The sequence below is a fragment of the Monodelphis domestica genome, chromosome 4 (assembly GCF_027887165.1).
Source record: "Monodelphis domestica isolate mMonDom1 chromosome 4, mMonDom1.pri, whole genome shotgun sequence".
NCBI classification, from domain to species: Eukaryota; Metazoa; Chordata; class Mammalia; order Didelphimorphia; family Didelphidae; genus Monodelphis; species Monodelphis domestica.
The window spans coordinates 377,834,908-377,848,825 of NC_077230.1; the positions used below are offsets into that span (position 1 = coordinate 377,834,908).

General features: G+C 36.0%; 1 protein-coding gene across 5 annotated transcripts in view; it reads left to right on the forward strand.

Moving 5' to 3' along the window:
- The window catches only part of EYA3 (EYA transcriptional coactivator and phosphatase 3), a 112,707-nt gene that overhangs the window by 39,047 nt on the left and 59,742 nt on the right, over positions 1 to 13,918 (forward strand). For 4 of the 5 annotated variants that reach the window (XM_001372750.4, XM_056795433.1, XM_056795432.1 and 1 more), the window contains one exon: positions 5,834 to 5,936. In XM_001372750.4, coding sequence (XP_001372787.1) covers positions 5,904 to 5,936 — 33 coding nt within the window. In that variant the 5' untranslated portion in view covers positions 5,834 to 5,903. Of the gene's footprint in view, positions 1 to 5,833; positions 5,937 to 11,550; positions 12,200 to 13,918 lie in introns of those variants that run through there. The other variant, XM_056795434.1, reaches the window with a different exon arrangement.

Below are 13,918 nucleotides of genomic sequence, written 5' to 3' on the forward strand. Positions count from 1 at the left end.
CCAAGCCTAAGCTCCTCCTTCCCTAGCCCATGCTTCTCTTCCCTGCCTATGTGGCCAGTGTGAGGAACAGCCACCACCCTGGGGAGCACTGAGTCCACATACAGCCACATGTCATTGAAAATGGATGCGTTGTAGGTTCACCATCACAGTAGTAGGACACAAAAACTTCAAAACCAAATGGAGAAAAGCAAAAATAATAAATGCAACTTTTTCAGATCATAATGTAATAAAATTATAATCAATAAGGGTTCCTAGAAAGAAATTAAAACTTAGTTGGAAACTAAATAATCTAATTCTTCAAAATTGGTGGGTCAAAGAACAAATCATAGAAGCAATTACTGATTTTGTTGAAGAGAATGACAATGAGGAGACAACATATCAAAACTTATGGGATATAGCCAAAGCAATGCTCAGGGGAAAATTTATATCTCTGAATGGTTATATCAGTAAAGTAGAGAAAAAGCAGATTAATGAATTGGGCATGCAACTGAAAACACTAGAAAAATAGCAAATTTTAAAATCCCCAATTAAAGATTAAATTGGAAATTCTAAAAATCAAAGGAGAAATAATAAAATTGAAAGTAAAAGAACTATAGAACTAATAAATAAGACTGGGAGCTGGTTCTATGGGGAAAGGAAAACAAAAAATAGAGTATTGTTTGATTTTAAAAAAGAAGAGAATCAAATTATCAGTATTAAAAATGAAAAGGGCAATTTCACTTCTAATGAAGAGGAAATTAAAGCAATTATTAGGAGCTGTTTTGCCCAATAAATTTGATAATCTAGGTGAAATGAATGAACATTTACAAAAATACAAATTGCCTAGGTTAGCAAAAGAGGAAATAGAATACTTAAATAATCCCATTTCAGAAAAAAGAAATTGAACAAACCATCCATGAACTTCCCAAGAAAATATCCCAAGGCCAGATGGATTCACAAGTGAATTCTATCAAATATTTAAAGAACAGTTAATCCCAATACTATACAAATTATTTGGCAAAATTAGCAAAGAAGGAGTCCTACCAAATTCTTTTTTATGACACAAATATGGTGCTGCTATCTAAGCCAGGAAGTACAAAAAAAAAAAAGAGAGAGAGAGAATTACAGACCAATTTCCTTAATTAATATTGATGCAAAAAAGCTTAGGTAAAATAGTAGCAAAGAGACTACTTTAATATATCATAAAGATTATTCACTATGACTAGGTGGGATTTATACCAGGAATGCAAGACTGGTTTAATATTAGGAAAACCATCAGTATAATTGACCATATCAGCAAACTAACAAATAACATTATTACCTCAATAGATGCAGAAAAAACCTTTGAAAAAAATTCAGTACCCATTCCTTTTGAAAACACTAGAAAAATCTATTAACAAAGTGGCCTTTTCTTAGAATAAGTATTATTTATTTAAAACCATCAGCAAGTATTGTTTGCAATTGGGATAAGTTAGAAGCCTTCCCAGTAAGAGCAGGAGTGAAGCAAGGATGCCTATTATCAACAGTATTATTTAATATTGTACTGGAAACGCTAACTTTAGAATTTAGAGGGAGGGAAAAAGAAATCAAAGGAATTAAGGTAGGCAATAAGGAAACTATCACTCTTTGCAGATGATATGTTATACTTGGAGAATCCTAGAAAAATAAAAAAAAAACTATAGTTGAAATAATAACTTTATCAAAGTTGCAGTATACAAAATAAACCCACATAAATCATCAGCATTTCTACATATTTCCAACAAAACTTAACAGCAAGATTTAGAAAGAGAAACTCCATTTAAAATCACCCTGGGCAATATAAAATACTTAGGAATTTATTTGCTAAGACAAATGCAGGAATTATACAAATATAATTACAAAACACTTTATACACAAACAAAATTAGATCTAAACAATTGGAAAACATTAATTATTCATGGGTAGGCTGAGCTAATATAATAAAAATGACAGTCCTACTTAAATTAATTTACTTGTTCAGTGCCATGACAATTAAACTACCAAAAAACTTTTATAGATATATAAAAAATAATAAAATTCATCTGGAAAAACACGATCAAGAATATCAAGGGAACTAATAAAAAAACTGTGAAGGATGATAGCTTAGCAGTACCACATCTTAAACTTTAAAGTAGTAATCCTCAAAACAGTCTGGTACTGACTAAGAAATAGAAACAGGTGGATCAGTGGAATAGACTAGGGGTAAATGACCTCAGCAAGCTAGTGTTCGATAAATCCAAAGATCCCAGTTTTTGGGACAAAAACTCACAAAAACTGCTGGGAAAATTGGAAAACAGTATGGGAAAAATTCGGTTTAGATCAGCATCTCACATCCTATACCAAGATAAATTCAAAATGAGAATATGATTTAGATTATAAAGGATGATATAAGTAAATTAGGGGAACATAAAATAGTTTACCTGTCAGATCTATGGAGAAGGGAAGAATTTATGACCAAACAAGATAGAGAGCATTGCAAGATATAAAATGAATAATTTTTATTATATTAAATTTAAAAGGGTTTGTACAAACAAAATCAATGCAACCAAGATTTGAAGAAAAACAGCAAATGGGGTGGTGGTGGTTTATAACCAATTTCTCTGATAAAGGTCTCATTTCTCAACTACATAAAGAACTAAGTCAAATTTATAAGAATCTTAAGTCATTGCTCATTTGATAAGTTGTCAAAGGATATGAATAGGCAGTTTTCAGATGAAGAAATCAAAGCTATCAATAGTCATATGGAAAAATGTCCCAAATCTCTCTTGATGAGAGAAATGCAAATTAAAACAACTCTGAGGTACCACCCTACACCTATCAGATTGGCCACTATGACACTAAAATAAAATGATAAATGTTGGAGGACGTGTGGCAAAATTGGGAACATTAATAATGCATTGCTGACGGAGTCATGAACTGATGCAACCATTCTGGAGGGCAATTTGGAATTATGCCCATAGGGCTAAAAAAGAATGCATATCTTTTGGTCTGTCCACTACTGGGTCTCTATTCTAGAGAGATTTTTTTAAATGAGAAAGAACCTATTTCTATAAAAATATTTATAGCTGCTCTTTTTGTAGTGGCAAAGAATTGAAAGCTAAAAGTAACAACCCCCAGTTGAAGGATGGCTGAACAAATTGCGGTATATGGTGGTGATAGCATACTGTTATGCTATAAAGAATGATGAGCAGGATGATTTCAGAAAGAACTGGAAAGACCTATGTGAACTGATGCAGAGTGAAACCTGCAGAATCAGGAGCTCATTATACACTGTGGAACAATCAAATGCCATAAATGTTGCTCCTAACAGCAATACAAGGATCCAGGATTATTCAGAGGATTTATGAAAAAGAGTGCTATCTACCTTTAGAGAAATAACTCTTAGAGTAGAAATGCTGATGAAAACATGATTTATCACTTATTTATTTGGATATATGTTTGGGGGTTTTGATTCTATAAGATTACTTGCTTATAAAAATGAATAATATGGAAATGTTTTGTGTGATAATACATGCATAATCCAGATTGAATTGCTCACTAGCTCAAGGAGAGAGATAATATGGATCATATGACTTTGAAAACCTATATGAACATTTATTAAAATTAAAAAATATACATTTTTTAAACCCTTACCTTCTGCTTTAGAATCAATACTATGTATTACTTCCAAGACAGAAGAGCAGTAAGGACTAGGCAATGGGGGTTTAAGTGACTTGTCCAGGGTCACACAGCTAGGAAGTGTCTGAGGCCAGATTTGAACCCAGGACCTCCTGTCTCTAGGCCTTACTCAATCCACCAAGCCACCTAATTGTCATGTGCTTTTTCCTCCCCAACCCCTCCTTCCCCCCATCAATTTCCTTTAACCTGATTTAGTCCACCTGCAGAGACAGTTTACCAGAGGGTGGACACTGTATATGCTATAGCTTCTTGAAGTCATAGGGGGAAGCTGAGTTAAAAGTGGGTACGAAAAATGGATGAGCAGCCCCGAAAAGGACCCAGCTTGCCCTCATACCAGAGGTGCTAGTCTTCTCTGAATACCCTGTACAACCCTGGCACATGGTAATACAAATTTTAGAATTTAGTTTTGGTAAACTATAGCTTGTAGATTAGTCCATCTGTATCTGTAGTGAGAACTGATTGCTGGTGTGTTTGCAGTCTGGTTTAGACCTGATTTCTTAGTACCTTGTTCACAAGCATAACTGAACTGTTAGTCTTTCTGCATTATGGGTGTTGTTTTCTGAGATTCTGAAAACTTAGTTTGAATTTTCCCTCTTGGTGAATTCTTTGAGACAGGTGTGGAATGTAATAATAGTAGTGAGGATAATAATGATACTGCTACTAATAAGTCATATTAGCTTAAGATTTGCAAAGCACTATGCATATGTTTGGTTCAATAACTTTATGAAGTATATGCTGTTATCCCATTTTAAAGATAGGGAAACTGAACTGAGAGTGGTTAAGTCAGTTGTCCAAAATTACATAGTAGTTAAGGCTGGATTTAAACTCAGATCTTTCTGATTCCAAGTTCAGCGCTTCTTACCTACTAGCTGCTTCAATCAAGCTGCATTGGAGTTGAAAAATACTGCATATGATCACATCTATTATCCTCCCTTTTCTTCTTTTTCTAAGTGCTTTTGATGTTGAGTGAATTAACAGTAAAAGTCATATGAAACCTGAGAATGTTTTCATGGGCCTTAGAAATGGCTTGTTCCAATATATCTTTAAGTCTCAGTCTTTTTTTAGTCGGAGATTGGTATTTATAGAGGAAAATAGAGAGTTGATAAATTTTAATGAAAATGGGCAAATAGAAAACACATTCTAAAAGAAACTAGTCCCTGCTTCAACTATAAATGATGTCTTTAAGACCATGATTGTGGTATACTTAGTTTTTCATGATCTCTCCGATTTTCTCTCCCTCTCTGTGTCTGTCTCTCTGTGCCTCTCTCTCTTTCTCTCTCCTCCTCCCTGCCTCCACCTTCTCTCTTTTTATTTCTTTCCCTTAGGCTTAGACTATTACCACCAAATATGATATTTGTTGTTTGTAACTTTTTACTGCTCTGACATGTTTTTTTTTTCTTTTTCATCCATCTCAATTTGAAATTTAATACAGTGAGTGAATGACTTAAGACCCAAGAAGATTTTTCTTAAGTAATTGAAGAGATCATTTTTATGGAAGTGGTTTACCTCAGAGTAAAATGGGTCCCTGGCTTTAAGTAGCAATTAGTACATAGTAATATAAAAATTATTCATTATTTAACCTTGCCTTAGCTATATCAACCAATGTGTGTATGTGAATTTCATTTTGAAAATGCTAAATTTAAACATTTAGATTACTCCCTTTTAAATTGTCCAGTTAGTTGTGGAAGCATTTAATTGATACCCTAGTCTGTCCTATTTAGTGAATTTTTTTTGATGTAACAGTTATGTAAATGTTCTATATTAAAGCAGGTTAGATGTTATCACTACTTATTGGCACAGTAGGCCAGTTTTATGATGTAACTATTAATCCTAAAGAAATTTGTTTTAGTTATGTGCACATGGCTGTCACTGTAATACGTCTGATGTATTAAGCTCTAGAGTGACCATGTTTTAAGTGCAGTCAAAATGACTGCACGTGTTGCCTTTTGTAAGGCATGAAAAACAATCCTGTAGCCCTGCCTTGAGACTTGGTACAGCATTTCTCTTTTGAAAAGCCACGTGCAAATTTGATATTTGAAGATTGTAATTCATGTAGACAGGTGGGGGGGAGCAATATAGAAAAAAATTCTCTACATGATGGCCTTGATGATAAGCACCTTATGAGTACATAAAGCTATGTACCCCCTTTTTTTTACAGACTCTGTAGACTGCTGAGAAGACTTACCAGCCAGTCAGTCACATAAGCATATTCCAGAAAGGTGGTACTCATGGAGGAGGAACAGGATTTACCAGAGCAGCCAGTAAGTATTTTTTAATTTAATTCAAAGGTAATTGTCAAAAAGCTTGGTAAAAGAAATTCAAGATATTCCAAATTCTTCAGTTAAATCTCAAATGACAAAGAATAAACAGGGACTAGATTTCTTCATGTTTCTCCCAATGACCTTTGCAAGGTACTTCACTTTTTGTTTTACCAATATCTAAAATGAATTTGCTGCTCCAACTGACAGTGAACTAAATAAATAGCCTCCCTTCTTCTTCCCAAATAAAAAATTCCCCCAAGAAGGCCTGCACTATTCTGAAACATGAAGAAAAATAAGTGGATTTTTAGAACTAGGTTCCAATGCAGTTTTGCTGCTACTTTATGAATTTACTTCTTATCTTTGGTTTCCTCAGCTGTAAAATAAAGAGAATAATATTCTAGTGACCTCTGTCCTAGGAGAAAAGTGCCTTATAGACTAAGCTGTAAAAAGTACCATAGCCTTTTAAAATAGTTATAGAAGAGATAACTCGTACCTTTACTGCAGAATAAAAGTTTGTTGGGGTGTTATTATTTTTAAACTAAATTTTACTGATGAGGCAGATTTATTTTGTTAGAAATCATAATTTTAGCTCTATTGTTTTTGAAGCCAGATATAGATCTGTAGTCTATAAAGTATTGTCCTCTTGGTACTTTTTAGTCAGCTATTAATTAGTAAGGGCGTTATACTATTAACTATTATGTTAACTATGTTACTATAATATTACATAGTAACTATTTTACTAGCTACATAACTATTATAATATACTATATTATATAACTATTATGCATAAGATACTATTAACTAGTATCTTCATTATGTTTAATATAAATCAGTCAGTCACTAAATATTTTTAGCAAGTGCCTGTTATGTGCCAGACATATGTTAGGGTTACAAAAAAATGAATCCTTCTAGTGAATTCTTTTAAACTTCTTAAAATTACTACTTAATAGAAAATCAATTAATGCATACTATTTAAAAAATTTTACATATACTTTTCATAAATTCATCTCGTGGGTGATAGTGTGATGCACCTCTTTTTCTTTTTTTTTTTTAAGCAAAATCATCCTTTAGGTCCTTTCAGATGAGAATTATTTGAGTAAAAACATGAAAGTTATTTATTTACAAGCGGCTGATGAATGATCCTCATGAGGTATTTTAATTTTCAGCCCTTGTTCCTGAAATGTCATTGATGGGAACCATTCAAAATGATCTTCCACCTTTATAATAGGAGGAACATAGCCTGACTGACTCTTTATAGACTCTAAGACTTTAAAGATGATCTTGTACAATACTCCCTCTTTATAGAAATGAAAACAAGAGGCCAAGCAAGAACAAGTGACTCACCCAAGTTTGTACAACTAACTCACCATTGAGTAAAAGAGCTGGGATTTAAACCCAGGATATAGGATCATAGACCCTAGAGAGTGATTGTTCAAAGGTACTTTGACTGTTAACCCAGTGGCCTTAGAACTACAGAAAAAAGTAACCTGGCTTGTTTTATGTGCTTATTAGTGACAAAGCCAGGAATCCTCTGCCTCTTATCTGACACTATGCTACCTACTTTTTTCTTACAGTCGTAACCTCTACTTCTCTTTGATAATTGACATTATCAAATGAGGTAATATTTGTGCCCAGCACATAGTAGACCCTTAATAAATGCTTGTTCCCTTCCCCTTATCACTCAACTAAAACATCTCTCTTTGAATTAACCACTGATCTTTTAATTGCCAGTCTGCTGGCACTTTCTCAATGCTCACTCTTCTTGATCTCTCAGCAACATTTAACCACCTTGACAACTATTTCCTCTCTGAATTCTCTTGGCAGCATTTAACCCCCTTGACAATTATTTCCTCTCTGAGTTTTCATAATAACTGGCCTTCCATCTTTCACTTTCTTCCACTTCTCAATTTTCTTGGCAGGATCTTCATCTATATCCTAACCTCGCCTGTGGACTTACAAGGCTCTCTATCTTGGGCCCTTTTTCTTGGCGTAAGACAGTCTCTATCCTCAAGAGGCTCAGTCTAATGGAAGAGATAACATAAAAAAGAGCTGAAAATAAGTAGGAAGGAGTGGTAGAAGGTGTTACTTTGCTGTGGTGTGATGAAATTCTATAGCTGTGGTGAGAAATGAAGAAAAGTCCCTGAGTTTCAGCTTTAACTGAGGGGAATCAGGGAAGAGCTTCATTTGAAGGGGGCAGAGGAGCCTGAGGAGATAGGTGTTTCCAAGTTGATTTCATTTTAGAGAATGATAAGCTCTGGAATTGTTGAAATCCTGAAGAGTAGCCAAGTGGGAAATAATGTTCTTTTCCCAGACCATCATCCATGGGCTAGCTACCCTGAGATTTAAAGCTTCTCACCAAATTAGCTACCTTAGCCTGTGTGGCTATTCCTCATCCAGAGCACACATTCTCCTGTTTCTGGGCTTTTGCACTGTTTCCTTTATCTCTAGTTTGCTCTTGTACTGTCCCTGGCTTCTTTCAAGGCTACTCAATTCTTACCTTTTCAGGGGTCTGTTCCCATTTTTCCCAGCTGCTAGTGGCCTTTGCCCTTTCAGCCTATTTTCCATCTACTCAGATGACCTTTGGGGGCAAGGAGCAAAGTACCTGGAGTAAATACTTACTGATCCACCAATATGACTATCACTGTAGTTAAGGCCCTTTTCACTTCTTGCCTGAACTATTACTATAGATTCCTCAATGGTCCCCCTCCCTGGCATCTCTCACCTCTCTACTTCATTCTCATATGGCTACCAAAGTCATACTCCTAAAGCATAGTTTTGACTGCCTTATCCATTTCCATTTTTAATAAACTCCAATGACTCTCTCCTGCCTCTAAAACCTTTTAAAACATAGATCCATTTGAGCTTTCCAGGCTTATTATGTATGCCTTCATCTACTCTGCTGCTCAGCTTTCTTCTTTCCCCCACAACATTCCATTTCCCACCACTGTGCCTTTGCCCAACTTGTTCTCCATTCCTGAAATGTATTCATTTTTCATCTCTTATCTTTGGAAATTGCTAATGTCCTTTGGGATTCAGTTTAGATCCCATATCCCCCCAAAAACCTTTCCTGATTTACCTCAACATTTAGTGTCTCTTCCCCCATTTATCTTTATTTATTTAATTTTATTTTTTTACATACTTGTATTCATCTGGGTGATTTCTCCTAATAGAATATAATCTGCTTGAGGGAAGCAGAGGTTTTTTTCTTTTTTGTCTCTGTATTCATTGACTAGCTTAGTGCTTAGTATGTAGTAGGTACTTAATAAATTCTTTATTGGTTCCTCTATTGTATTGTGTATAAAATTCAACAAAGGTAGACCAAGGTATGTATTCCCTGAGCAGAAAAAGTTTATAACATGTCCCCAATATGATAATGAATGGATCAAATGACTGCCTCAGTTACCCAAAAGATCTCCATTTGAAGGCACCACTTCCTTTCATGAGCATAGACCAAATAATACAATAAGGTAGGTGAGGAATGGGAGTGAGGACACCATGATTGGTTGGAAATGGGGCACTAACAAAATTTTTTGTCACTCTAAGTAATAGTGCCCAGCTGTGCTGGTAGAGAAAGTTTCCTCATCTGGGAGTTCCCTATACCAGTGATATCACAGATTCAGTCTTTATCCCTGTGATTACCAAGATACACAGTGAAAGGGGCAGCTGATAAGACCTAGGACAGAGCCAGGAGGGATACTTGTAGTTGGGGATGGGTGGGAAGGAGATGAGAAGGAATGATTAGAAGAGGAGATTGATTAATAGAGATGAATCAGGAGAAATAAATTCACTAAAATCAAGAAAGAGAGGTAAGAGCATTCAGAAGGAGAGGATGCTTGGAGGTATCAAAAAACTGCCAAGAGACTGATCTCTGTGACCCATGCCTATAATCCTAGCTACCAGGGAGGTGGAGGCTGGTAAACCTCTTGAATTTGAGAGTTCTGAGCTCTGTAATAGACTGCATCTATTGTATATCAGCCTTGATATGGTGGGCCAGAATTGGGGACCACCTAGATAGTTAATGGAGAAGGGATCTGGCCCAGCTTAGAAATAGAAGAGATCCAGTCTCCTTGGGTTCATTGGGGAGGGGATCTACCAAGAGTCGCCCACAGACTTCCAGCCAGGGTAAGACAGGAAGGTCCAAACTCTTAAAAAAAACCAAAACAAGGACAGCTAGGTAGTACAGTAGATAAAATGCCAGGCCTGGAGTCAGGAGGACTTGGACTTAAATTTGGCATTGGGCATTTCCTAACTGTGTGACCCTGGGCAAATAATTTGACCCCAGTGACCTAGCCCTTCTTACTCTTCTGGTTTAGAATTCATTTTAAGGCAGAAAGTAAAAGTTTAAATCACAACAGCTATAGACAGATTAAGTTGAATGAAGAAAGAGAAAAAGATGTTGGGTATAGTACTAGTAACCTTTGAGAGGACAGTGTTAGTAGAGTGGTAGGGGAAGCCAGATTATAAAGAACTGTTTAGACACTTACTGGGGAAGGAAATTGGAAGCAGACAGGTATAGACTCTTCCTTCTGGGAATTTGACTTTGACGTGGATAAGATGGCTTGATGGGATGGCAAGCTAAAGTGAAATTTTTTTGAAGATAGGGAGACTGATATGTGCATGTTTGTGGCAAGCAAACCTTTGTTCTTTAAACCTACCATGTGCAATATACTGTTTCATGCTCTGGGTTTATAAGAACAAGTGAAAAAATAGTTCCTGCCCTCAAGGAGCTGATAGTTCCACTGGCTATTATAAATAGATAGTTTGAGAAGAGAAAGGGCTAACAAGTAGGGCATTGGGAATGGTTTCCTATAAAAGGTGTGAAAGAAAGAACCTAGGGATTCTAAGAGGTGAGGTGAGAAAGGAACTTATTACAGGTATAAGGGAAGAATAGGGAGAAGCTGCCAGTTGACAGAAAAAAAATGAACATAATAGAGGAGTAGGGAATATTTGAATGAGCAAAACTGTCTAAGAGGAGAGAGGACATGTAGGGACACAAGTAGAGGATGAGGAGGAGAGAATCTTCTTCAGTCAGAGAAGGAGACTTCTAAGTTCAGTATCCCAGAGGTGAAACAGTTTTATGTTGTGGTGAAAGATATTTGAGGTAAGATCACAGTTGTCAGTGACTGAGAGAGAATAGAAATTTAGATTATGTTTATTAAAGAGGTTGATGGACTGGTGAGGCAGTGTTGTAAAAGGAACATTAATGGAAAGTTGACTGCACTCTATCGTCCAACCAAATTGGTTCAACACAAATTTTTTCTATCCTTCATATATTATACTCCCTCTCCCATTTCTAGCTCTTTGCACTGGTTGTGTGCCTCTCTGGAATGTACTGCCTCCTCACCTGACTCAAAGCATCCCTCTTTTCATTCAGAGTTCACCTCAAGCACCACCTGATCAACTAACTTCTAGTGCCCTTTCCCCCCTCACTAACTTATATGTCTAACTTCTTGTATTTCTTTTGCATGTACTCTGCATATACATTTGGTATGTGCTTAAAAATGCAAGTATTGTCTCTCCCAATTAAATGATAGTTCCTTGAGAATAAAGGTCATTTTGTCTCTTGTAACAGTGGTTAGAACTGAGGTAGCTAGGTGGCTCAGTAGATAGACTACCAGGCCTGAATTTGGCCTCAGATACATCCTAGCTGTGTGTCAAGTCATTTAATCCCAGTTGCCAACCCCTTTCTGCTCTTCTGTCTTAGAATCAATAATTAGTATGGATTCTAAGACTGAAGGTAAGGCTTTTTTGAAAAAATGAATACAGCTTTGTGCCTGGAGTCAGAAAAACCCAAGTTAAAATTCAGCCTCAGACACTGTGACCTTGAGCAAGTCTCTACCTCTGTTTACTTCAGTTTCCTCAATTGTAAAATGAGAATTATAATAGCACTTACTTCACAGGATTGTTGTGAGGGCTAAATGTGAAATATTGGTAAAGCGCTTAGCACAGAGCCTGGTGCTTAAAGAACTATATAAATGCTAGCTATTGTTAGCTATTATGAGCTAACAGTCTCTTCAGCACCTGGTTCAGTGCCTGTAATATGGTAGCTGCTTAATACATGCTTGCTGACTGATTGATTGACATCACCAAACCTCCCCTCCAAGTTGGAGAGGAGAGAGCCTATGAGCCAGCTACCAAGAATTCATTTATATTTCCACTGTACCACAGCTGCTGAGCTCCACTAATTTGTTTGTGATGGCATCCTTTATGTCTAAAACTCGCACCCATTTTGAACTTCTGTCGGAATACTTTGTGAGATACGGGTCTGTGCCTAGTTGTTTTTCATTTTATCTAGTGAGTTTCCTTTCCCTGACTTCTTTGTATTGAATTGCTTTATATACAAGTCTAGCAACAACATACCATTGTCTCTTGTCTCCAGACTAGCCTAGCTACGTGAAGAGAAATTCTGCCCCAGAATGTTGGTTACCAGAGACACAATTTCTTTTTTGTCCATAGAAGCTTGTAAAGATCTTTTAAAGTGTAGAAGGATTTTAACCTGCTTCATTTAAAATACATAGCGGTTAGAAAAGACCTCTGTAGTGTTGTGACAGTAGTGTATAATCCTTTTAGTTCTATTAACTCACGACAGTGTAAAATAGTAGGTGTTTACTAGTAGGTGTTGGTCAAATGAAAATGAAAAAATGAAAAAAAAAAGACAAATGAAAATGATAAAAAAAAAAGACAAACTGCCTGTGAATTATCCAGATTAATTATCTCTACAGCTTCACCAGGCAGTAGTTGGCCGTCTGTTTCATTTTGTGCTATGTAGATCTTGCTTAACGCTGAATTGGTTAAAGAATCAAGGTGCTCATTTGTGATTATGAGCTCAGTTCCTGAGGAGTCTAGTTAGCTTTGCCTAGAGAAAAACACTTATTTCAGCTAGTTATCTCATCCAAATCACCAGAGACTCCTCACTACTCAAAGAGCAATGCAGAGCTTGTCTTTTACTGATGGCAGATAATCAGTACCTAGACTATCATTTGTATAATGGTACAACACACCGTGTATGACTTAAAAAAATCTGCTCCTTGGGAGTTCAACAGACGTCCTTTTTGACTTCTCTCCAATGTATCTACCATTTGAGCAAATGGCTATAGTTTTTTAGATGTGTCATCAACATTGTCATTTCATTACTGTCCTTGACTACACCATGATCTTGATCATTTGATCTACTGTATTACAACATTGTTAGCCATTTTAATATTATTCCACAACTCTATTTTTTATCTTATTGTTTATAATAATGTTATTTCTAATTCACAGAGTGAATGGAATAGATTTGTTTGACTTTGGGGGAATTTAGCTATGTCAAATTTTAGTTATAATAATTCATTCTATTCAACAAAATTTAATTAAGGACTTCCTGTTTGAAAGGTGATACACTAGGCACAGAAGATAGAAAGACAAAAAGGAAACAGTTCCTATCTCAGAGTTTATGTTCTTATTGAAGGAATCTAATGAAAAGTATAGTCTAGGCAAAATTGAGGAGGGAGAGAACACTAACCACTAAGGGAATCACAGGTGAATTAGTTCCTGCATAATAATAACAACTAGCATTCATGACACCTGCTATGTGCCAGGCATCATGCTAAGTGTTTTACAGATATCAGCCTTAAAAGAAGATGGAGCTTCTGAAAAGGGAGAGATGAAGAAGGAATGCATTCTAGGAATGGCAAGAGATGGTTTGTAAATGAGTAGTCAGATGATGAAGTGACCTGTTTCAGGGAGATGCTGTTAATTTAGTTTATAGAACCTAAGAGTTTGGGAAAGAGCATTGTTTGAAACGGGGGTGGGGGGGAAGACAGATGGGAATCTGGACTATGGATACCATAAATAAGGTCTAGCTAAAGAGTTGGTATCTTATAGGTAGTGGATGGCCATTCAGGGTGGTGTTTTGTTTTGTTTTTAACAGAAAAATTGAAATGGTCTAACTTTGTGCTTTAGAAATATTATTTTGGCAGTAGGAAGAGAAAGGAAGCAAG